The sequence below is a fragment of the Penaeus chinensis genome, chromosome 32 (assembly GCF_019202785.1).
Source record: "Penaeus chinensis breed Huanghai No. 1 chromosome 32, ASM1920278v2, whole genome shotgun sequence".
In the NCBI taxonomy this organism is placed as follows: domain Eukaryota; kingdom Metazoa; phylum Arthropoda; class Malacostraca; order Decapoda; family Penaeidae; genus Penaeus; species Penaeus chinensis.
The window spans coordinates 30,616,539-30,640,538 of record NC_061850.1 but is presented as its reverse complement, the minus strand read 5'-3'; the positions used below and the strand labels follow the sequence as shown (position 1 = coordinate 30,640,538).

At 39.5% G+C, this 24,000-nt stretch overlaps 3 protein-coding genes across 5 annotated transcripts; 1 reads left to right on the top strand and 2 right to left on the bottom strand.

Moving 5' to 3' along the window:
* Positions 1 to 818: 818 nt before the first annotated feature.
* On the bottom strand, positions 819 to 2,611 carry LOC125042385 (alpha-(1,3)-fucosyltransferase 10-like). The gene has a single exon (XM_047637982.1). It carries the CDS (start codon positions 2,609 to 2,611, stop codon positions 1,217 to 1,219), a length of 1,395 nt encoding a protein of 464 aa, XP_047493938.1. The 3' UTR covers positions 819 to 1,216.
* A 70-nt stretch (positions 2,612 to 2,681) lies between these two features.
* Positions 2,682 to 6,516, top strand: LOC125042386 (dehydrodolichyl diphosphate synthase complex subunit Nus1-like). 2 transcript variants are annotated; one of them, XM_047637983.1, is made up of 2 exons: positions 2,682 to 2,816; positions 4,994 to 6,516. In XM_047637983.1, exons 1-2 carry the CDS (start codon positions 2,786 to 2,788, stop codon positions 5,749 to 5,751), a joined length of 789 nt encoding a protein of 262 aa, XP_047493939.1. In that variant the 5' UTR covers positions 2,682 to 2,785; the 3' UTR covers positions 5,752 to 6,516. The 2 variants fall into 2 exon arrangements, with proteins under 2 accessions (XP_047493939.1, XP_047493940.1); XM_047637984.1 differs by lacking the exon at positions 2,682 to 2,816 and adding an exon at positions 3,031 to 3,173.
* An 8,105-nt stretch (positions 6,517 to 14,621) lies between these two features.
* LOC125042644 (FAU ubiquitin-like and ribosomal protein S30) lies at positions 14,622 to 18,644 on the bottom strand. 2 transcript variants are annotated; one of them, XM_047638420.1, is made up of 4 exons: positions 18,606 to 18,644; positions 15,292 to 15,413; positions 15,044 to 15,143; positions 14,622 to 14,855 (listed from the first exon to the last, which is right to left on the bottom strand). In XM_047638420.1, exons 2-4 carry the CDS (start codon positions 15,403 to 15,405, stop codon positions 14,674 to 14,676), a joined length of 396 nt encoding a protein of 131 aa, XP_047494376.1. In that variant the 5' UTR covers positions 15,406 to 15,413; positions 18,606 to 18,644; the 3' UTR covers positions 14,622 to 14,673. The 2 variants fall into 2 exon arrangements, with proteins under 2 accessions (XP_047494376.1, XP_047494374.1); XM_047638418.1 differs by lacking the exon at positions 18,606 to 18,644 and adding an exon at positions 18,090 to 18,108.
* Positions 18,645 to 24,000: the final 5,356 nt, after the last annotated feature.

Below are 24,000 nucleotides of genomic sequence, written 5' to 3'. Positions count from 1 at the left end.
TAGTGGCGGCATCCATACCACCAGACTTGCTAGCGTCCGCCAAGTCGATGGCGTCAACACGGAATATTTTATAAAATAAACATTTCAAAACCCTTAATCTTGAAATGTAGCCGAGGTATAATTGGTAAAAGTTAAAAATTTTTGCACCTGAAGGGGTAAGCCAGACCTACTTCAGATGGTAAGATGACTCATGTATATTCATGGAATTAACTCGTCCAGACTTTCCTTGACCAAAATATGGTGAAAGGGCAAGAGAGTGACGTGCTGGACTTTTTTCATGTCTGTTTAGTAACATTTAATTTGTAAAGGGTCTAGAAAAGTTCCAGCTTGAAGACTTCTCAGTTGCATTTTTGTTTTCTTCTTTTATGTAGGTACATTTCTTGACGAATATATGGACAGACTTGTTGTAAAACACATTTTATTTATACAATGCAGGTGTAATGGGTACTATCTACGCATGTCAAAAAGTGTATTCACACGGCAATCCATGTTCTACAACCGAGTATTGTGATTACATTTGAAACAAAATGGTGTATGAACTTTTGGTTGTGCTGCACAGCAATCAAGCAAAGCGGCTGAAACCAACAAGGGAAGTCGTATGAAAATAAGAGGGAGGGAGGGAGGAAGGGAGAAAGAATGGAAAAGGATGGGAAAATGAAAGAAAAGAAGGCGAAAGAAACTTAAGTGAGAGAGGAGTAGTAGGAAAAGGGAAAAGCGAAAGGAAGAGAAAGAAAAATATAGACGATATAAAGATGAAAAGAGAGTAGGAGCGAAAAAGAGAGCTGGGGGATATAAATATGCAGTTTAAGACACCAATGCTGATTTAGCACCTTTTATTTTGTACCTAGTGGTATACTTGGGTTTATGGATAGGAATCACATAAGTTCACAAACAACGTAAAATACAAACAACATAAAGCGCTGGTGTCGAGACTAAAACACATACAAAATAAAACAAATTCAAGGCATTAAACAAAAGCACACAAAGACATACAAAAACATATTTTAAAATTCACGATCATTATCTTTGGTATCGTGGATATTTCAAGGTTTTACACCCATTGAGATACTCAAGACGCTGGAGGTCACAATCTCAACTAATATAGTAATAAGTAATAAAAATAATGCTCGAACTAATAGAAAAAATAAAAGAAATCTGGTAAAAAACTCTTCAGATAAAAATCAACAATAATATATGTTTAAAACCTGAGCGCAGATCACAACTCCTCGTGCTCAGGAGGGAACCTCTGGAAAAAACCGTCTCTTTGCAGTTCGGGAATCACGGCGTCGAAGAACTCGTCGGGAGTGAAGCGTTTCGGCGGAAGAGAGATGAGTCGATGCAACACCTGCGCTTCCACTCTCGCCTTGTTCCACTGCTCCACCCAAAAGTTCCTGGCTTCCTTCTCCTCCCCCAGCACCGTCTCGGGCTCTGGGCACCCGTAGTGACTCAGGTCTGCCTGGAATTCCCCGGGACTGGCTCTGCTCCTGCCGCCCGAGTGCCGCGTCAGCACCTGGTCGCACACGTGGCACTCGAAATGCTCGATGAAATTCCCCTTCTCGAAATCGTTGTCGATTCCCCAGCGGCGATTTTCCATCGTCTCCAAAAGGTAGGTATTCGTCACCTCTCGCTCTAGCTTGTGCTTCAAGTAGGACTCGTACATAGTGTCGTTCTCCAGTAGCCGGTGAAGGAACACAGCGAGCTCCTTCGGGGTCGGGAAATCGCTCACGAGGATGACCGAGCGTGGATTGGGTTCCCAGTCTCGTACGCTGGGCGAACCCCAGTACACAGGCACGGTCCCCAGAGTCAAGGGCCGCCACAGCTTCTCGGTGATGTAGTCGTCGCAGCCGGCGTTCTCGATGGCGATGGCGAATTTGTATTTGGCGACCAAAGCGCGAAAGTCGTCGTGGTCGTAGGTCCCCGCCGGGTCCTGCAGGTGGGCTGGAAGGTCTCGGTTGTGCAGACACGCGCCGTACGAGTCGATCTTGATGTACTTGGCTAATTCACTGATATACTTGTCTCTCTGGGCAGGCGTGTCACAGTCCGACTGGACGTACACGACGGGGGCTAAGTTTTCTTTCCCGAGCAAGTCGTTTTTTTCGCTGGTGGGAACGAACTCGCGCGTGGAAGTGAGCGCCTCGATGGACTTCAGATGCTGCAGTGAGAGAGGAAAGTTGGAGCCTCGACGAAATGTTGACGTAATGTTGAAAAGCTGCAAGACCGGTTGGTGGTCGAAGAGAGGTTGATTTTTCGGGGACTCTTCGTGCAGGAGGCCCCACCAGTGCCTCGACTGACGGGGGAGAGGGAGGTCCTCGACGCTGAAATCGCTTCCGTAGAACAGGATCGCCTTCAGGCGCTTGCTGTGCAGGTACGAGCGATCCTCTGTGAAAAAGCAATTGCCCAGCCCGCAATTTCGCGACTGTCCCATAACCCCTGTAAAGGGAGTCCACCACAGGACGACCGCCTCCCCCCCGGCGCCGCCCCTGGAGGGGGGAGGGGTGCCGCCCACCGCGTCACCCCGCTGTAGTGAACCTTTCCCTGTTGCACATTTCACCCACGTCAGGCAAGCTACCAGGAGGATGCATGACTGCACAGCAGCGCCCCGCCGACTCATGGGAAAGCAAACAGCGGCGACGGGGAGCGAGATCGCGTCTTAGAAAGTGAAGCTGCGACGAGCCTTTTCCCCGCTGAACATCACTTCATTGAATGAAAGCTGGAGGGTCGCGTCTTCTCCCGCCCTCAGAGACGCCCCACGAACACCCACACTTCCCCGGACCGCAGGGCGTACATGGCAAACGCCTCGCACTTTCTCCGCACCGGTGAGGCCTGCCTGGCTCGGGAAGGGCGAAAATAAGAGTGAAAAGACGGGAGATGAGTCGGCGTGTCCAGGAGCGGCCTCGGACGTGGACCAATCACGTGCCGTCCTGTGACCGCGTTCGAGTCCAGTCTCAGGGATTCGGGGCCTTATTCTCGTTATTCTCGCATCCTAAATGTGAATAAAATATAAGTCTTGATATTAAACTTTTATTCAAGGGAACTCCGTTGAAAATAAAGCCTGTATACGGAATTTATTAGACTTTCCCCGCGACCTCGAATGCTGGGCGACGTGTTCGAGTGTTTACATGGAGTGACTCGAGTTGCTTGACGGGGCTGAACATATGACTGAAAACCGTCGAGTAAGTGAATAAATGAGTGTGTGCCTTGGTGAACTCTACTCATTGACGCCCATTTGATTGAAGTGTGTTAGTTTTTAGCCCGTGTTGCCCTGTTTTCCCCCCGAGAGAAGCAGGTGATATGTTGTCAGGCCTGTCAATACTTCCACTATATTAGATTTTGCCGATTTTAGTATACCTATTTTTTTGACAGTTGAACCCATTGGATAAGGGGATTAATGTGACAGATATAATGTATTTGACGTGTGTTTATTAGTCCGGTGTTCATAGTTACATAAGTAGAGTATGTATGTGGTGTATGATTGATAAGCAGGTCAGTGTGATAATGTATTGTATTGCATCATACAGTTATTTTCAGTTCATTTCGTTAATTACGCATCCTTAATCTGATTCTGGGGTGTTGAATTGGCTCTCTGGGACAGTTTACATGTAGAAGGAAAGATTAGTGGTATTAGTATAGGTAAGTGATGGTGTCGAGTATGTTTAATGAGATGTTAAATTATAGTTAGAGGTTGAGTAGTTTAGTTGACATTTACAGTATATCAGGTGAAGTTTTATATTATTAATGTTCATTATATTGCATTATCATGACAAAATCATTAACAAATTACAATATTTATCAAATCTCTGAGTGTCATAGGTGCTGAATAAAAAAATATGATAAAAAAGTTTTAAAATTCCTAATAGATTTACATAATTTTTTTAGTGTTAGCAGTTCAGAAAAAAAATTAGGTACATATTATTATTACTGAAATTTGATGAGAAATATACAACTGATGGGTTGCCTAATAATATGATCTAAGAGGGACAATTTTTATGATCCTTATAAAAATAGCAGTATAGTTTCAGATTCCCACAGCCATGCAGTGCAAGGTAAAATTTGCCTATAATGGACAGAATGACCGAAAGTAAAAGACGTTCCATCTATAGTATTGGAAAGTTGTGCAACACATAATTCTTTGCTATACATTTATGGGAAAATGTAATAACACTATAATAATCAAAGAGTAAATGTGAAATAATCTGTATAGGCAAAATATAACATAAAAAACTAATAAATTAGATTGTGACAAATGCTGCACGGAGAGTAATTTTATGGTGATCAGGTGGGGGTCCAGGGGTGGAGCCTCCGATAGGGAAATACAGTAATCAAGAGGGGTCTGGCCTAGGGGCAAAATGCCGAGTTAGGAAGGTTTTTGGTTCATGTGGTGATGTTATAGGAATGGCTGGAGTAATAGGTACTTATTTTCAGAAGGGTGCAATCGCTTTGTAAACAATAGCAATACTTTCATTTCGGATGAAAAATAAAAAATTCATATAACAGTGTGAAAAGTTGAAATAAGGAATAATTATTGCAAGATTAGATGGCTCTGTGAATCTAAAATAATTACCAAAATAGCATATCTACTTTTATTATCATTTTTGACTATTTAATGCAGTTTCCAAAAGATCAAGAAATACATTTCATCTGTTATAAAAAATGTCATTAATCACACAAAAAGGTCTAGCAAAAAATTAAGATTGCATTTGCCTGTTGGCATCAAGATCTCTGTTGAATAAATGTCAGAAAAAAAAAATTTATGAAAATTTATCTTGCACTGAAACTGAATTTAATGTTATCAAGAAATTGCGATCTGACTCTGTATTTTATTTTGCTTATATATGGATTTTTATGAATATAAAAGGATTGAGAATGAGAGACTGATAATGAAATACACAGTTACAGATAAGTCTATATCCAAACTTTACATTTTGGTCAAACTTTTTAGTCTGGTAGAGAAATAATACTTTGGCTTTTGTATATCTATGCCTTTTTCTTTCAGAGATGGATGTCCTGCTGCCAATATTCCAGTTGTTATACTTTGTTGCCCACTTCCTGGCCAGCTTGGCACTCTCAGTCCTCGACACCTTCCACCTCCTTCACCGAGTGTTTCTCCATGTGAGTGCAGTGTTAAGAGGAGGCAATCTGCCTGTGCTCCGCATACAAGCTGATGCCGCACAGCTCAAGAAGACCCCACAGCACTTGGGATTGGTGTGCATAGGGAAGCAAGTGTATCACATTTCTTATCTTGCCAACGTGATTACGTGGGCTGTTGGGTATGGGGTACGCTATGTATCCCTATATGACATGCATGGCACTCTCAAACGACAGCGATCAGTGATAATCCAGCACCTTGAAGAGGTGTGTGCCGATATCAACTACACAGTGATAACCCATAACAGTGAAGCAAACCAAGCTAAAGACATTGTAGAAAATAGCAGGTCAGGGCCACATGTAATTGTAAATCTCTTAAGCATGACCGATGGCAAAGGTAGCCTTGCCGTCACAGCCCGCCAGCTGAGCTCAGGAACCAGGAAAGTGAGTCAGGAGTTATTAGAATCTTTGAAAGTAACACGGGGCCAGCCAGATCCTGAACTCATTATCACAATAGGAGAACCCATTTCAACCATGGGGTTCCTGCCGTGGCAAATTAGATTAAGTGAATTTTTTGCAGTTCCATCTTTAAATAGGTTTGAATATGGAGATTTCCAAACCATTCTTAGGCAATATTCCAAATGTGAGCAGAGATATGGCAAGTAGATTCTGTATTAATTATACAGTTAATGTCTTTTTTCTGTGTCTGTATTAATAAGAACTTATGTGATATATACAAGGATGTTGTTGTTTGCATGTATGTCAAATCTTCCATGCCAGTAGTGTGCTTAATTTTATAAGAATTGAAAAAATAAAAGAGATTCAGGAAATAATTATATCTAAATTGATATTTGAATAATCTCTCATGTAACAGAGGGGAATTAGAAATTAAATATCATTCCTGTTATTGACAGTTGTATCTGAACTTGTATAACATTATTTTATCAAGTAAGGGATCAAAGGAAAGATGGGAAGTAATAATATTTGTTTATATTTTTGTAAAGTAAAGTAGTATAACAAATTCTAAAAAAATAAGAAAAAAAAAGGAAAAAACCTATCCTTGTTCATTGTTTTACAGAATGCATTACTCTTTTTCCCTCCCTTGTTTCTCAATCTCAGTGATTTTTGGGAATGAAGGCCCCAGAATTGATACTGTTGTGTTTTTATATTCAGTTTCCAAGCTATACAACTCAGGTCAGTAAGAGATGCATTGTGAAGTGAGTCAGAAATACAAGAAATTGAGTTCTGTTGCATAAAGTATGAGAGCATTTTTGACCGTTGCTTGGTGGGTCTTCCCATTTATCTGGGGAGTGTATGGAGTGTGCATAATTTGGTCCCAAAAGTTTAATTTGCCTGTGATAAGCTGTTTTTTTTTTTTTTTTTTTTTTTTTTTTTAATTTATTTTGTATTGGTTTAGATTGTTTATGTAGGCCACTGCTCTTCCTACAAAGAGGAAGAAAATATACTCATTATTTGAAAGTAAGTACATATTTTAGTTCCTAATCTAATGAAAGATGTTTACATCAGTATTGCCAACAATATAGTTTTTTCTTTAATTTCTGTTGATTTTATTTATTGCTTTATTTTCATTATTGATGTCAGGTTATCACACTCTGAGTTGAAAGATCACATTAGGAAGACAACTGAAACAGATACAGAGCTTTTTCTATTAATTTTTCCCATAGAAACACCAACTTATACCGTGTTACCAGTTGATCCTTGTTCTGGAGTGCATACGTGATTGATACATTTACAGTATTTTTTTCCGTCATATTGTCAGTTGTTATTGATACATATATACATTATATGTGATATGAATATATTTCCTTGTTTTGCTCTTAGTACAGGTTGAGAGCTTGATTTCCCTCCCCAGTACGGGATTAATACTAGTAATATGTGTTTGCCCCTTTTACTTTTGTCCAAATATGGTTGAAGACACTATTCCCTCTGAGACCACAGATGGCTCTCTCATTGTGACAGGAAAATGCCTCATTATTATAAGTTTATGCTGCAACATGGAAAAGAGGATACACAGTACATACACTGCCACATAGGTTGGTTGGTTGGTTGGATGATTGTTTTTTTGTTTTTGTTTTTTAGAAAAAATTAACTTTTGATTGTTACGGTCAGGTCCTGATAGGAGAGCAAGTTAGAGAACTACAATTTTAGAATAAAACATGTTAGAGCACCTTTTACCAGTGTTACACTAGTATTATTAGTTGATATTCTCTCATTTGCCAACTAAAATAATGATAATAGGTTTTTATAATTCACCATAGTTCTCTCTGATATATCTAATAATCTTTGAGGATATGAGGGAATCTGTAGTACTGTACTATTAAATGTGCAGATTCCACATGATGTAAAGACTAAACCCACATTTTCAGGAGTAAAAGTTGTATACCCTAATCATTACATACTTCTGAATACTTATCTCAGGTAGAGGAAAGGGATAAAAGAACTTCCATAATCAACCATCAAATGTTCTTTAAGATAATTTTTATGAATACTTGATCTTTTTTTTCTAAAGAATAAGAATTACACTGATGATAAAAATATTGATTTTGGGATCATGATTGGAATTTTTTTTTTTCAAAGAAGACATTTGTGATTGTGATGTAAAGACAGACAGACACCTTTATAGGTGGCTAAGAGCATTATCCACAGTGATGTTAATTGTTTTCTTCATATATCTCCCTTTTGTTACTTTTATGAGGTTACTATTCTTTGTACCAGAAACTAACAAGTAATTTTGAACGAGCACCAAATAGTTATAAAATTAGATTCCCTTCTTAAACATGATACCATTCATCGTTTTTATTTAAAATCATAAAATCTTCCCAAGTAAATCTTTCTGTCATGGGTTCCCCATTTTACTTTTGTGCTAAAATTGAGGTCCTCCTGTTATGACAAAGTTAAATTTAAGTTCTTCCAGCCATTTTAAGTACAAATAGTGTGCAGTTGTAAAGCCCACGGCATTGTAATATTTTATTAGGCAACCTAGAGTCATACAAGGCAAGATATATGTGAACACTATATAATTCTACTAGCGTTATTGTAGCCTTAAAAACCATTTCATATGTACACAGAGTACATAGTCATCAGATCCTTGTCAAGCTTTATTTACTGTGAATTTCTTTCCCAAGGATGTACATATGTATCTCTTGTATTGTTGCAGCATTGGCATCATTATTTTTCCATTGTTTACAAAGTACTTAAAGAAGAGAAAGTGAAATTTGGAAATGCAGTTTACATTCAGAGATAAGATGGTTGTGGCTGCAGAAATATCTGGAGAATTTTTCTTCATTTTGGCATGTTTCATGTGCATATAAAGTCATTCACGATATACATATACATTTTAGTAAGGATATATGTATATATTAAATGTATGTATCTGGATGTAATATGTGTATCTGTCTAATGTATGTATGCATGACCATATCTCTATTTATCTATCTCTCTATCTGTGTAGATAGATATATGGGTATAGATGTAGTTTTATAGAGATATATAGATATATAGATATATAGATATAATCTGTCTATCTATATATTTGTGTATAAATGTATATGTATATGTTTACTGTATGCAAGTTCTCCATGAAATTACAAAATTGTTTACTGTTAAAATTTTCCAAATATAAAGCGAATTTAGAATTTAGAGATCAATTTACCAGGAATAACAGTAATTTACATTTTTGTCTTTGTAGAGAGAAATGTTTAGACATATTTATAAGCATAATATTTTTGGGTATTTGGGCCCAAATATGTGTTTCCCAATCCAGTCGAAAAATGCATCTATTTATGATTTATCTGTTCATAGAAGAGCTTTTAGAGAGTGACTGCCTCTTTGGAAAATGTTTCTTTTTGTGAAGTAAATTTTATTTAAGAGAATAGTGCCTTATGAGGATGATGCTTGAAAAAAGTAGAAGTTTTAGTCCTTGTATAATTACCCTTCCTTCCAGGTATCAGAGAGTAACCATAAAAGAAAATTGTATTTTGCAAGAAAAGATGCCATGTTTGCAAAAAAAATCCCCAGAGAAATTAGCAAAGAATTCACTTTTTGTAACTGAACAAATGAAAAATGTATAGTAAAGAAGGAAGAAAATGAACTGTATGACCAATACTGAAAAAAGAGCACAGCAAATTCAAACAATCATGTCCTGTATACTGGGTGCATAATTTTTTAAGATTTAATTTGTATATTAGCAGTTCTTTAGTACAGACTGTCAGTGCAGTGAAAAAACAAGTATTTATTTTGTTGCAGTTCAGTAGGCTGTTGTTGAATAACAGATTTGTAGCAGTTTTGCAAGCAAATCTATAGATGTGAAATAAATTATATGTATATATTTTGGTCTCCAGATTTATGTACAAAATGTACTTCTGTTGTTTTGTGTTGGAACCCTTTAGAATGTTTTGTTATTTATGTACTAATGAATGTTATTTCATTAATATACCAAGGATATCTTAGAAATATAATTTACGAAGTTAAAAGTGTTTAACATTCCTCTAGTGTGTAAATTTGTAGTGAAATTATTTCTTTTGAAGTAAAACTGCTCATACAGATGCTACTATTAAATATGGCAGTTTATATCCTAAAGACATAAATTATTTTATATATTATCTTTGCAATGCAGATCGAAGATTAGGTCATTATACTTGATAGGATAATATACAAAAAAGGTAATATGGAAACTGCATTGTTATATCAATGTGGATGTTACAGTCTAGTTACAGTCTATATTAAATTCATGAGCCCTTGAAGCAAACAAGCTTGACAGGACTTGATAATATAATAATTTTTATTCCTTTTTCAACATGGGTAGAAGTTTACTTTACTTGAGCACTAAGCCTGATAAGAATTAAATTTAAAGGCATATCTAGATGAACTGGCCTGATTAGCAGGCATGCCCAAAAAAAGGTCAAGAGTTGGGGAAACTACCATGATAAGCCAATTTAACTACCACTTTTCATATTGGGCAAGACCAAGCCTGGGTGCCTTATGCATGGGGATGCTGGGTCTGGCAGGGTCCTCTAGAAATGCTTGGTAGCAGGTCAGTTGTTACTGATGAAGAAATAAATGGCTAGACATCAAAGGTCATATAGCACAATGGTAAAGTATTGTGGCAAAAAGGGTGGAAATGAGTTAAAGGTTGTAGGACCCTATAGGATAGATTGGTAGTGAAAAGGGTATAGAGGGGAAGCAAATGAAATACAGTGGGGATTTGTAAAAGGGGATGGGGTTAAAGGTATAGAGAATAGATCAAATGGAGAGTATTGTTGAGGAAGGGAGAGTAACACTGTATGAGGAAAGCTACAGAAGAACCATTATGAAAAAATGAAAGGGTAATACAGTAAGAAAAGATATTTGTACAAGGAGAAGAATCCAGAGAATGAAATAAGGGAACAAGGGAAGGAGGGGAAGTATCAGGAAGAATGTCAAGAGGGGAGAGTTCCAGAGAACAACAAAATTGTGACATAAAGGAGCCACGTGATCATCTAGGTAGGAGTGGTAAGGATAATAGGGAAGGAAGAGGGAATGGTGCTGCACATGGAGGAGGAAAGGATGGGGTGTTTTTTTGTTAGTGGGAGGAAGAGGGGTAGGGGGAACTTGAGGATGGGGATGGAAATCGGCAAATACTCTGAAAGTAGAACAAATAGTAATAAAGGGATAAGGGAGTGGATAATTCTCTTGAATCATGTTTAGGAACTTTTGGATGTCCTCAATAGTTTCTGAAGGGGAGATGGGTGGTGAGGTCTGAGAAACAAGGGTTTTCTTATGTATAGGAGAAGAGGGAATTTATGTCCAGGGAGTAGAGGGAGAGGTGGGTGTAGGAGAGGATGTGGTTGAAGATGGAGTGGAACATTTCGTTTGTCTGGTGCAACAGGTAGAGTGAGGGGTATGCAGCAGGGAGGTGGTAGAAGTTGGAGTATCTGGATTTAGACTGGTAATGGAATTTGACTTGGGGAGAGAGGGAGTAGAGATAGGATGGTTCAGGATAGAAGGAAAAGATACTGAGGGAGATTGGAGGGGAACGAAGCAATGTACAGATTTTCAATATATTAATAAATGGTGTAGGACTTATGTTAGCCTCTGGGAGGAATAGTGTAGCACTGGACTGCCACTGTTTCATAGTCAACGAGGCATGTGAGAAAGGCGTTTTCAGTCTGATAAGCCCTCATAGACATGAAAATTAGGCAGACAGAAATGGTTCCAGCACAAGTACTAAGAGAGGAGTAAGTTTGGGCAGGAATAGGTTTGCCAGTGAGGTCAGTCAGGGTAGATACTGCATGAGCTTGGGACTCAGATGTAACTGTGACAAGGCGTGAACGATCAGAACAACTGCGGAAGGAAACTTTGCCTACTTGTTTTTAGAGACATTGTTGGAAGAGAATGGTATTGTCTGTATGGGGCTGTAGAGGGAATCACAAAGAATTGATCCCACTTGGGTAGGCCACAAAGGGTATTCAAAAAGTTTGCAGAGGTGGAAGCAATAGAAGGACAAGGGCAGGGGGAAGATGAGGTATGGAAAGAGGTATTACTGTTGGGTAGAGGACAATAAGGATGAAGAGTAGTAATAAGAGGGGTGGGGATAGACAATGAAAAAGACTGCAGTAAAAGATGGAGCGCATGATGTTGGGAGAGAGGATGGGGTGTATTCTGAAGGTTGAGTAATGACCTGGGTGCAGGATTTGGAATGGATAGAGTTGAATGCAAACATCGAGGAGGTGATATGAGTATCAGTGGTTGGAACCATGGTCAAAGAAGAGGCAGGAGTTGGGAAACCAATGAAATCAAATATAGATAGGTTAGTTAATGAAGGGGAAAGCTTTAATGCCCCTAGTAAGGGCAAAAAATCATTATTGGCCATGGGGAGCCTGAAATAAATGGGGAGAAATGGTCTACACCTCAGGTCCCCATGTTAACAGGGCCAAAGAATCAAGTCTGGTATAATGGTTTATGGCTAATGGTTAAATGCAAAATAAATGTGCTAGACATCTAAGGTCATATACTAGCACTATAGGAAGGTAGAGCAAAGGGAGGATGAGTTAGTGGTTGGCTGATATACATCAACTATCTAGATAAATAATGAAAGGTTAATGCTGGGGAAAGGAGTTGATGAGTGAATGGGTAGTCGGGTTAGGTAAAGGGGGAAGATCAAGTGTAAGATATGTATGCATCTGAGGAAGAACAGGTCAAAGCAGAAAGTGTGAGATGAAAGTCTCTTGAAGGTAGATAATGTATGGGTTATAAGAAGAAAAGATATGACAAAGGTCAGGTCTGTGAAAGCGGAAACTGTGAATATTCCAATGTAGGAGAGCTATACTTTAGTTGATCTATGAGTGATAATAGTTAGTGTGTGTAGGAGAATTTGAAGGGGAAGGAGTTAGAGGGTGAGATAAGGAATGAAAGGGGGGAGGTGTTGTATCAAGAGGGGTATCAGGAGGTGGAGGATCTCGGGAAGGGCATGGTTGTGACATAAGGGATTCACAAGTTTATCCAGGTGGGAGTGGAAGGGATAGAGAGGATGGAGGGAGGGTTAATGTAGGTGGAGCTGGAGTTGGGGAGGATGGGTTGTGTTGGGAGGGAGTAGGTGGAAGGGGTGTAGGGGGAATATGAGGAGGAGGAGGAGCGGGAGTTGTGGAATTTGAGGGTGGAGCAGGGGTTTCGGTGTCAGTTTGGGACTTGAGTAGATACTTTTGAATATCTTCAAGAGTTTCTGTAAAGTAAGTTGGTTGGGGAGTTCTATGAGACAAAAGTTTCCTTAGGAGGGGGGGGGGGAAGAGGAGACTGGTGTTTGAGGAGTAGAGGCAAAGGTAGGTGGAGGTGAGTGTGTGGTAGGAGAAGGGGTGGAACATTTAGTCTGTCTGCTGTGGGTAGTGCAAGGAGGGAGAGGGGAAGGTGTTGGGGCTGCAGTAGATATTGGAGTGTTTGGATTTAGAGTTGCAAAAGAATTTGACTGGGGAAGGTAGGAGGCAGAAGTGGGGAAGCAAGATATAGGAGGGATAGGTATAGGGGAGGGTGTAAGAATGTCTTGGGAGGGAGGAGGAGGGGCAAAGTGAGCGACATTACTGGAGCAGGGAGTAAGAGAAAAAACTCATTGACAGGCTTCCTGTCTGGCTTCACGTAGAGTGAGTCTAAGTCTGAATCTAAGAGTTGCCACCTCAGATTCAAATGTGCAGGTGGGGCAGCCCCTATAAATTACATTATGGGGGCTGCCACAGTTGGCACATGTGCATGACTGTGCAGACCAGTTTGGGCACATGGAGGGCATCTGGCTTTGGAACGGCAATGTTTGGCAGGATGTCCTAAATGCCCAAAATTTTGGCACTGACGGGGAGGAGGTTGATATGGTTGGATTGGACAGGGAGGGATTCTCCACCAATGTAAACATTAAAGGGTAGGTCATGTCTACAGAAAGTAATTTTAGCAATGTTAGTGGGGTTCTTACAATGATCTCTGGGGGAATGGAGTAGCACTGTACTGATGTTGCATCATAGTCCTAGTATTGAGGCTGGATGAGGTTCAGCAGGAATGGGATTACCAGAGAGATCAGTTAGGTGTTGATAATGCTATAACTTGGTTTTCAGATATTACTTTGATGAGACGGGAATAATCAGGTCGGCTACAGAAAGAAACTGTGCTTACTTGTTTTTGGAGACATTCTGGAAGAGAAGTATTGTCAGAATAGGGATCTGTGGGAGGGATTGCAAAAATTGGTCCCATTTGGCTGGGCTAAAGAGTATTTATGATATTTGTAGAGATGGGGGTAGTGGGACAGGGGCATGTGGAAGAGGGAGTAGTGTTGGGAGGATGAGGTAGTTGAAGGTTGTGGGGGTTCCCCAGCATTAGGTCCCAACCCAATCCCAATCTTCACTTCCTAGTCTATAATCATGGTAATTTTCCATATAGTTAGTTATATCCCTGAATTTCCATATCCATTGTAGACATTGAATAGGAAAGTGCAGGAGACTGCAGGAGTTACTTTAGAAACTGGCCTTCAAATGTAAAATTGATGGATAGGTTCATAATTATAAAGTGAGTTTTCTTCTTGAGTCCATGCAAAGTCCTGAAGAGAATCACACACATTAATTAGCAACTTTTATTTCCTTGGTGACATTACAAGAACATCTATATGAATGGAAATAGACTCGTTAACATTCAAAGTCAAATCAACTTCTGATAAAATCATCAATCTTCTTTCCACAGAAACCAAGAATACAAGCTGTGGGGGACATCAAAGTTTAAGCAATTATATTTCAATTATGAATATAAGCATTTCCTTTTTTCTATAGAAACCAAGCACAAACTGAAAAGTATGGTGGTGTAAAATTATAGTTTTCCATTACTTAAAAAAAAGGCACTTTAAAGAACTATTTGGCATCTGTTCCACTATCACTAACAAATACTCAACTTTCCTTTCATTCAATTTTTTATTGCCATTTAAGATAACTGCCTGGAGCTTTATGATCTTGTATTTCAAAATAAAATGGGCATAAACCTATACAATTAAAATCGAGGATAAAAAACAAAAGTGCTGTCTCAAGTTGTATTTTTTTTCATTTCTTTTAGAGGGTACAAATCAACTTATGAGTTGCTGTTAGGTCCTCGCTTCTTGCCGAAGGATGCCACAACATTGACGAAACGGCGGTTGTACTGGATCCTACGCTTGGCACGGCCGGTCTTTGACTTCCTCTTTTCCTTCTTCTCGACCTTGGGGGTCTGGCCCTTGACCTTACCGGCACGGGACAGGGATCCGTGAACCTTACCTGGGGAAGGAAAGAAACATTAAACCATTAAAAACCCCCTTGCCGCTTACAGAAAATTACAAGAAATTAAATTAGATTTCTCAGATATTTCTTTACATTTTTATCATTATAATTATTAACCATCACCATTGCTTTTATTACTTCCATTTTATTTTTTATTAGGTTACATAAAATAAAGTGTTACTCACCTCCCTTAAGGGCAACATTGACATCAATGGCATCAGTGTTCAGGTTGACCAGGGGGAAGCTGTCATTGTCAAGGGGTGATCCAGCAGCATACAGCCTCACCTGAAAATTAAAATAGAAGAATAATTAAACAACTAGTAATTAAGTTAAGACACCTTCCCTTGTAAATCTGATTACTATATAACTACCATATATTTAATCCATCAAAGCCTGTCACCTGTTATTAATTTGGACAACACTGCAAACTCACCTCAGTCTCAGGGAGACCTTCAGCTTGGCAGATGAAGGCACGGACATCTCCAACTGTTTGTTGTTCAGCATTTTCCACCACATGGGTGACCTCAGAGCGCACAAAGATCTGCATCTTGATATCTAAAATAGAGAAAAATAATTTAAAATAACAACCCTATTAATTACTTAAGATGGGTCACTGAATTAGGAAATATTACTGTTCTAGAGATCATGGCCATTATCGACAACAGAAAAAGTTATGACAAAGTTCTCACGCATTGTTCACAATTTTTTTTTTAAAGCTTTTCATGTACATCTCATACTTATCATCTAATCTTATTATTTTTACTTATATAAATTAAAACATTTGTGTTTCATAATAAATTAATTAAGGCCTGTATTTTTTTTATTATTTTTTACTATGATTTCATTTCATACTTCTCGCGAGTAAACTAAGGATGGCCACTTTGACAGTCAGTTTCAAGTATGACTAACTAAGTGAATCGCTTTTGCAGAGAACATGGCCTTATACTAAATACTATTGAGTGTGCAAAGTGTGGGGCAGACTGCTGAACGGATATAAAAGAAAAATAACTATTCAGGTGAGACAAATCAAAGAAAATAAACACTAATCCCTCCTTGCAGTAGCTCGCCTGTACCCTCCACACTAAGGTATGTAAAATGATCACGGTAAAACTAGTGTTCGAGAGGGGGTTCGAGGTGGATCCCCCTGCTCTTGAAACAGCGATCGGGAGGGGGTCCGGGGGAAGAGCCCCCGATAGGGTAATACGGCGATCGGGTGGGGATCCAGGAGCTCTTAGCTCAGGTTTATATTTTCCACTTCATGGAACTTTATCATTGCCGTCTATTAGCGATCTCGATATCCCCCCCCCCCCCCAAAAAAAAAAAAAAAAAAAAAAAAAAAAAAAAAAAAAAAAAAAAAAAAAAAACCTGGTTCCCCATGGGATCCCCCAAGATTGTTGGCAGGTGGAAAAAAATCCCTGAGAAATATAAACTCTGGAGATTTGTGGCAATGGGAAGACAATGGGCATGGGAGTCTGCTACATCAAGCCAAACATTCTGCTACAAGTGCACTGGCACGTCGCCGCATGTACAGCTGTATCCCGAGCAATTTGTTATGATGCCAACAGGCATGGCCCATCAGCGTCGGGTTACATTTCATTTTGTGGATTCTTTAACTAGGGCAAATTCAGGATATTGTAGGACAAAAGTTGCAGTTGTCAATACAAGAAATGAATCTACAGAAACTAACACCACAAATAAAGGTTAAAACTAAATTATTAAAAACCAATGCTTGTCAGGGGGTGTTGGGGGAGCAGAGAGCCCTCCACTTAGCCTTCCCCTCAAGCAGTACCCAGCGAGCACGACCAGTCACTGCATGTTAGTCAATAAATTGAGGCATGGTTCTGGAAACAATCTGGCTAGCATTTCCATACAGTAAAGAATTGGCAATTCTTCAACAAGATTTTCAAATAAGTTTCATTAAAGTATATAAATGGTTATTCACAGAATTGTTCCAGGGGATGCTTGGATAAGGTCAAGTTTCACCGACATGATCGGTCTTGAAATGACAAATCTATAGGGGGGGGGGGGTCCAGAGTATGGACACCAACCAACAAAAAACTCATTCAAAATCTGTGCTGCTGTGACTTGGTATCCCAACTACCCTTGGGCAGCATGGATAAGGGGCTTTGCCACAACACCCCTGGCAAACATGGTCTTCACCTCAGTATGTGTAGCAAGACAGCTGAAATTTGGGAGCTCTGACTGGACTTGAGCTGTTTGCAGCACTTTCCACAATTTCTTGCTATTACTGTTTGTGTCTGCAGATTCTTACATTGGTGGCTGCAACTTCTCTCCTAATACCTTTAATTTACCATAGCTTAGCGAGTCCTTACTGTGAAGATCAGAATATTTAAATAATGCTCATACTCAGCTGGGGAAAATGTAAGGACGCAGTTTTAAAGATGAAAAAGTGATAGTTCTGTATTGGTTAGAGAGTCAAGACCAGGGTTTCATGCAAACCCAAGATTCAAGCCTTACCTTTCCTACCTTCTATTTATTCCCTTGACATAGCACTGTGTCAACTTATAGAAAATGAACACTGAGAACTGTGGCTGTGTGGATGTTGTGGAGTTAGTCTGAGCAGTCTGAGCAGTGACATGCGGCGGCCATTTTCATGATTTCTCGGCCAATATGAGGCTGCTTCACATGCACCTGTGTTGCACACAACTATTTACTAAGCTCTGTAACATGGCAGTGTCTATGTCCCTCTATCTCTGTGCATCGGTCTCCGTAACATTAACCACACTTTTAAATCATTTGCAAAGGAAGAGGTTAAAGTTACAGAGAGCAATGCATAGAGACCAAAGGAAATGGGCAATGCCATCTGACAGAACATAAGAAATAGTGTCAAACCGAGATACAGCTGCTCCAGCCTCATATTCACTGCGAAATATCGGAAATGTCCGTTGCAGGTCACCACTCAGACCAAGTCCACAACACCCGCAAAGCCAGTTCTTAATGTTTCTCTCCCTATTAGTCGACTCCCTCCACACTGAAGGCATGTCACTTTCTAAAACAAAACTGTTGATGTTGACACGAAGTACAAATAAAGGCACCAAGAGGGTAGGAAAGGAATGGTTGTACTTTTGGGTTCACAGGACTCCCTAGTTTTGGGTGTGGCACTCGGTAACAAATAGCATGGAGAATAAGAGATGCAGGGATACTGCAGCGATGATAATTGAAAGTAGGAATAATATTTGCGAGACAAGATGACCATCTAAAAACAGTTACCCATTCATTCGATAACATAACTAAGTTGCTAAGTCTTCCCTCAATCTCGCCGAAATCGTCAGATACTTGAGAAGGCGACGAGTGAACTGCCGAGGCGCCGCAGCTGCAGCCGCGGGGCAAGAGAAGCCTCGAGAGAAAGACTGAAACCTGGAAGGCAGGCAAGGAGAAGGTCGGGCAAGGCTTAACAAATTTCCCGTCGCTTTTCCCCTATTTGACATCAACCGATCGCCCAACACCGCACGTCACTCGAAATCCCCAATAACCCCCGACGAGAAACGCCTCGGGAAGCGAAAGCGAAGAACAAGACGAAACCCAAACAATAACACGTTCGAGCGCACCATGAGGAAGCCCCGCCAACACTCTCCCTTATTTTGGCCACGACCGCCCTCTCGCCCGGGCCTCGACGCATCCCCCAGGCATCCTCCACACCCTCGGCCATCGCCCAAGCGGAGTCCGAGGGAATCCACGGCGTCTGGCGGCACGAGGGGGCGAAAATCGGCAATGGCACCTACTTACGCGGATGACAGGGTCCGAAAGGGATGTTTTGGGCCGAGAGCACGAGCGATGTGGACGTGGCCGATGGTTCTTTCTCGGAGGCCAAAGGGCGGCGGAAAAAATGTATCTGTTGGTATTCTGGGGTCACATGTATTTCGAATAGGTTTAGTTTGTTGTCGTTTTATATTTGTTTTCGGCTTTGTAATTTTTTTAAGCGAGGAGGGAGATTTGGTAACGTGGGTGATAGTTCTGTTCTTGAAAACTCGGTTTAATATTATGCACTTTTATGGAGTAATTCGATTGTAAATAATATATTTAGCAGTTTTTGAAAGGTTGAATATTGTGATTTACATCATTTGTGTGATAAGAAGGGATATTAATTGTTTGTGGAGTTTATTACAGAAAACGCGTTTTCTTTTAGCGGGTAACTAATATATACCTATTTAATTCTAATTCGTAAAAAAATATACAAGATTCTCGCGATTTATACGAATAAGAAATAAGAAGATCATTACTGAGATTGCTGAGAAGTGAGGTATTTTGGAAGAAATTTCACAAACACTTTCACGATAATATTTGTCGCCGACATCCAGTGACGTCACGTTGGGACATTTTTATTTTACTTTATATCGGGTCAATATTATGGGAGGTTGTCTGTGTAACATAACCGCAAGTTTTCTTATTCTATTTACTGTCTTATATCTTTTGACTCTTGTAGAAAATAATACCCAGCTGTTTGTAAAATTTATTACACAACCTTATTCATCCGACGCGGACTAAGCAATTCATAACATTGTGTAATTCACTTATATTATCTTTCTTTCTTTTCTTATCTCAGATTCTTCACTGACACACAAAAGATACGAACTTTAATATACACTTAAGGCAATTACATAATGAAAATGACTAGGCTAATCCATACACTCACATACACAAACGTACATGCATATTCACAGACAAATGCATTTACATAGACAAAAAACAAACATAGATATGCATTCACAAAAACACATCCACATTCACAAACTCTTACATAGACATGTACAGACATACATGCAAATACACAAAAAAACAGATACACATTCGCAAACACATGCTTATATATTCACACACACACACACACACACACACACACACACACACACACACACACACACACACACACACACACACACACACACACACACACACACACACACACACACACACACACACACACACACACACACACACACACACACACAATCCCTTACACACTCACACACACAAACACAGTTCTATATATAAACAATGAAGATATATATTAACAGAGATATGAGAGAGACAATATGAGAAAATGAACGAATAAGTTTGAATCTCTCTTGAAATCCGGCGTCAGGATAAAATCAACAATATAATTAACGCTCGTCCACCTTTGCTCTAAATTTACGTTCCACATCTCTTACATCATATGATTTTTTTTTTTTCGCAGATGCATTTTTCAGAATCAATATCGCATGGAATTTCTCCTCATTATCTCTATGTAAAGCTGTTGTTGTCTTTTGAGCTGCTTATTTACTTTTATTTCCTTCAAACTATTTTTGGAGGGGGATATCTAGCCATTGGCTTTGATAGACGAGCGATATTTGAACAATATTCAGTCTTTTCTAAACCGTTTTTTTTTTCCTTTCAAAGTTTATATTTTCCCTTAACGAATATGTCATGACCTGTATATGTCAGTCCATAAAGAATATTCCCCATAATTTTCTCTGGAATTCTGTAACGCATTTTTGAAACTTCTCTTCCGTGAAAGTTATGCACTTATCTTGCTAAACCAATTTTCGGTTCATCAAAAGTTAACGGTCTTTTGGACGCGTCGCCGACATGACAACAATGCTTCAAAAAATAAATCTAAAATGACATCCTTTATAAAGAAGAAGAAAAAAGAGATTGGTAACATGATGATTAAGGTATCAGTAAGTGTACATTTTAACGAGTTTTCATTTCACAAGCGCTGTTGTAACAAGATATAACAGCAATCTGATATCATAGCCGATAAGATATCATAGCCAGAAAGTGTCACATACTGAATAGACTAATATCGTTTACTCATCAAATAGTTATACATTTCCTGGAGACATGGCATCGATTAACGACGAAACGAATTCATCAATGACCGTTGATGCATTTGAACTTTCACTTCATTTCATTCCTTAACTCTATTACTGTTCCTCAAATTTTACTTTTTTTCAGATTTCTTTATAGTTTTTATCGCTCGTCTTTTCTTATGTCTGCGATTGCCATATTGTAAAGGGCATTATTAAAAGAAAAACTTCTCGATTAACTGATTCGAATAGCAATCGTTATTCTTTCTCTCATGATTCCCTATTTGTTGATCTCAACCATTTTCACCTCATCGTATTATCAATACATTCGTCCGGATAGTTTCATGGCCATTTTTTAAATATATCCTACAGTGGTCATATCACGTAGTTAGCATGTGGCAGTCGGTGTTGAAGAAGTAAATGTTACAGCAATACAAAGCCCTTGCGGAAGGGGAAAGAAAACACGACAGTGGAATGCTTAGTGTGGCAGGAAGAGATGGATAAACAGTTACAGCAATGAACACGCGTGTATGCATACAAGTGTGGTGTGGTGTGTGTGTGTGTGTGTGTGTGTGTGTGTGTGTGTGTGTGTGTGTGTGTGTGTGTGTGTGTGTGTGTGTGTGTGTGTGTGTGTGTGTGTGTGTGTGTGTGTGTGTGTGTGTGTGTGTGTGTGTGTGTGTGTGTGTGTGTGATAGAGAGAGAGATAGAGAGAAAAAGACATGTATGTGACAAATATGTAGAATATAACAATAGACACATCGAATAATATTAGCATTCATATTTCAGTAATATGATATAGCTTGGTTAAACCTAATTCCTCAATTAATTCCCACAGGGCTAAATTAGGAGATAAACTTTAGTATTCTTGTTTGACAGTTGTCGAGTCCTTCCTGATACAATAAATTTCTGCATCAAAGGGCAGTCACAGCAGGATATTCTTTTAAAAGACGTAATGAGGTGTCCTTCAAACTAAAGAAGGTTGAAGACGCGAACGTGACGCGATCTTCAGTCACAGAAAGCAAAAGGCAAACAGATAATTACATGATTACACACATATAAGCACAGACAAATGCAAACATCAATGAACGGAAACACACACACTCACACAGTTATAGATAGAAAGACAAGGATAAAAAAAAAAAAAAACCTTTTGACCAATGGAAAACCTCTGACCATACATATCTATTCCGTCTCTCTCTCTCTCTCTCTCTCTCTCTCTCTCTCTCTCTCTCTCTCTCTCTCTCTCTCTCTATCTATCTCTCTCTCTCTCTCTTTCTCTCTCTCTCTCTTACACACACACACACACATTCTTCATCCATAAAAGAAAACAAACAAACAAAAAGAGAAAAGATCCGTAAACAATAAGAGCAATTCGCAAGCACCATCAAACTCGACAGAAATATCATGTTGCAACCCCACACCTCTCCATTGTCCTGTCCACCACAAAACCTTCACGCATAAAGACATCAGTCGACTTGCATTAAGTTTTTGCATCATATTGGAGCTGGGAGGGTGACTAAAAGAAAAAAAAAATGACGGTGGGCACAATAGGAATCACGCGCGTGTATGTGTGTTTAAAGGGACCTCGTTTCTGGGTGGTTGCTGGATTGACTTGAGTCAGTGTTTGTTTTTTTGTGTGTATTTATGTGTTTATTTGTTTATTGCTATTATCGTCATTATTATTGTTAGTATTGTTGATATTGTTATTATCATTATCATTATCCCTATTATCATCATCATTATTATTATTATTGTTATAATTATTACTATTATTATGAGGATTATTGTTATCATTACTATAACTATGATTGTTATTGTTCTTATCATTAGCAGTAGTAGTAATATATTTTTTGAAGAGATTGTTCTGGAAGCCTAAAAGGAAATATGGAGGTAGGGTGACTGACATTCCTTTAAAGGAGAAATATAAGAAACAAACAACTGTTTACACGAGTGAGATTCACTTTATGTTTGTAAGCATGGACACGCAAACCACCCCAACATCCACTCCCACACGCATGCGCGCGCTCAGACAGATAGACACAGTGGCGTATAAACAAAACCTTTTATGCAGACACGCATACATATATCGATACATAAATATACATCATACTTGTAATTATAATGATTTTGTCCACAGACCCAACACTAATCTTGACATCTTGGGCTGACGAAAAGTAACACGCCGATCTTTCGAAATGGGAGTCTCCGCTTGATGGATGGTGTCCTCGTCAATGGCAGACTGGGGTCGCCCTGGTGTAGGGGCCGTTTCCACAGATCACCGGCGACACCTGAACTGGTGATGCCAATATTGAACATCGTCATATGATAGGGCATCCTCCCCATAAGTTGCTTTCATTCCATCGAAGGTCTCTTGTGTGCGGGCATTCAAGTATAAGAACCTGATCCCTGGTCGATACTCCACTGGTTCCATTTGCACACGTTACTGCAACAGAAAACATGTTATGAGTTAAGGACTTGAAATCAACAGAGAACCTATAGAAATAAGTTTCATTATGCTTATGAAATTTCAGCCTCCTAGGATAAGCGACAGTGGGTCAGGGAAAATCTTTAATGACCGTCCCTCGTGTGTGTGTATACACACAGCATATATATATATATATATATATATATATATATATATATATATATATATATATATATGCATATATATATGCATATATATATATATATATATATATATATATATTTATATATATGTGTGTTTGTGTGTGTATGTGTTTGTATTTATATTTCCTGTTTGTTAAAATCATGATAGAGACAAGAATGAAAATACGATTGATCAACACTAACACAGCTTATTAGTGATACAAATCACAATAATAAAACTCACAATAGCAAGAGTGATGATAATGCTAACACAGTGAGTACATGGTATACACATTATATATAATGATAACTAGCGGGACTTATCTCCTCTCTCCGTCTTTCACCCTCCTTCTACCTCTTGCCTCCTCTCACCCCTCCCCTTTCCCTTTCTCTCTCCATCTACCTTTTCCTCTCCCGCTCAGCCACCCCCTCTCATTCCTGAAGCGTCCTTAGTCCCCCCCCCCCCCTCCGCCTTCAGCCCTCTTCCTCTTCGCTCCTCTTCCTCCTTAAACTCCCCCTCCTCCTTCGCTCCCTTGAACCCTCCCCGCCCTCCCCCACACCCCTTTTCTCTCTGAGCCCCCCTACCTTCTCCCTCCCCCTCCCGCTTCTCCCTCCCCCTCCCTTCTCCCTCCCCCTCCCGCTTCTCCCTCCCCCTTCCTCTCCCTTGCCCCTCCCTCTTCCCTTCCCCTCCCTTTCTCCTTCTCCTTAATATATTTTCTCTAAAT

Excerpts from the sequence above, each read along its gene's own strand:
- LOC125042385 (XM_047637982.1), bottom strand. The coding sequence starts at position 2,611 with ATGAGTCGGCGGGGCGCTGCTGTGCAGTCATGCATCCTCCTGGTAGCT.
- LOC125042386 (XM_047637983.1), top strand. The coding sequence starts at position 2,786 with ATGGCAAACGCCTCGCACTTTCTCCGCACCG. Across the intron at positions 2,817-4,993 it reads CTCGCACTTTCTCCGCACCG|AGATGGATGTCCTGCTGCCA; the intron begins GTGAGGCCTGCC and ends TTTTTCTTTCAG.
- LOC125042644 (XM_047638418.1), bottom strand. Across the intron at positions 15,144-15,291 it reads AAGGTCTCCCTGAGACTGAG|GTGAGGCTGTATGCTGCTGG; the intron begins GTGAGTTTGCAG and ends TTTAATTTTCAG. Across the intron at positions 14,856-15,043 it reads CAATGTTGCCCTTAAGGGAG|GTAAGGTTCACGGATCCCTG; the intron begins GTGAGTAACACT and ends TTCCTTCCCCAG.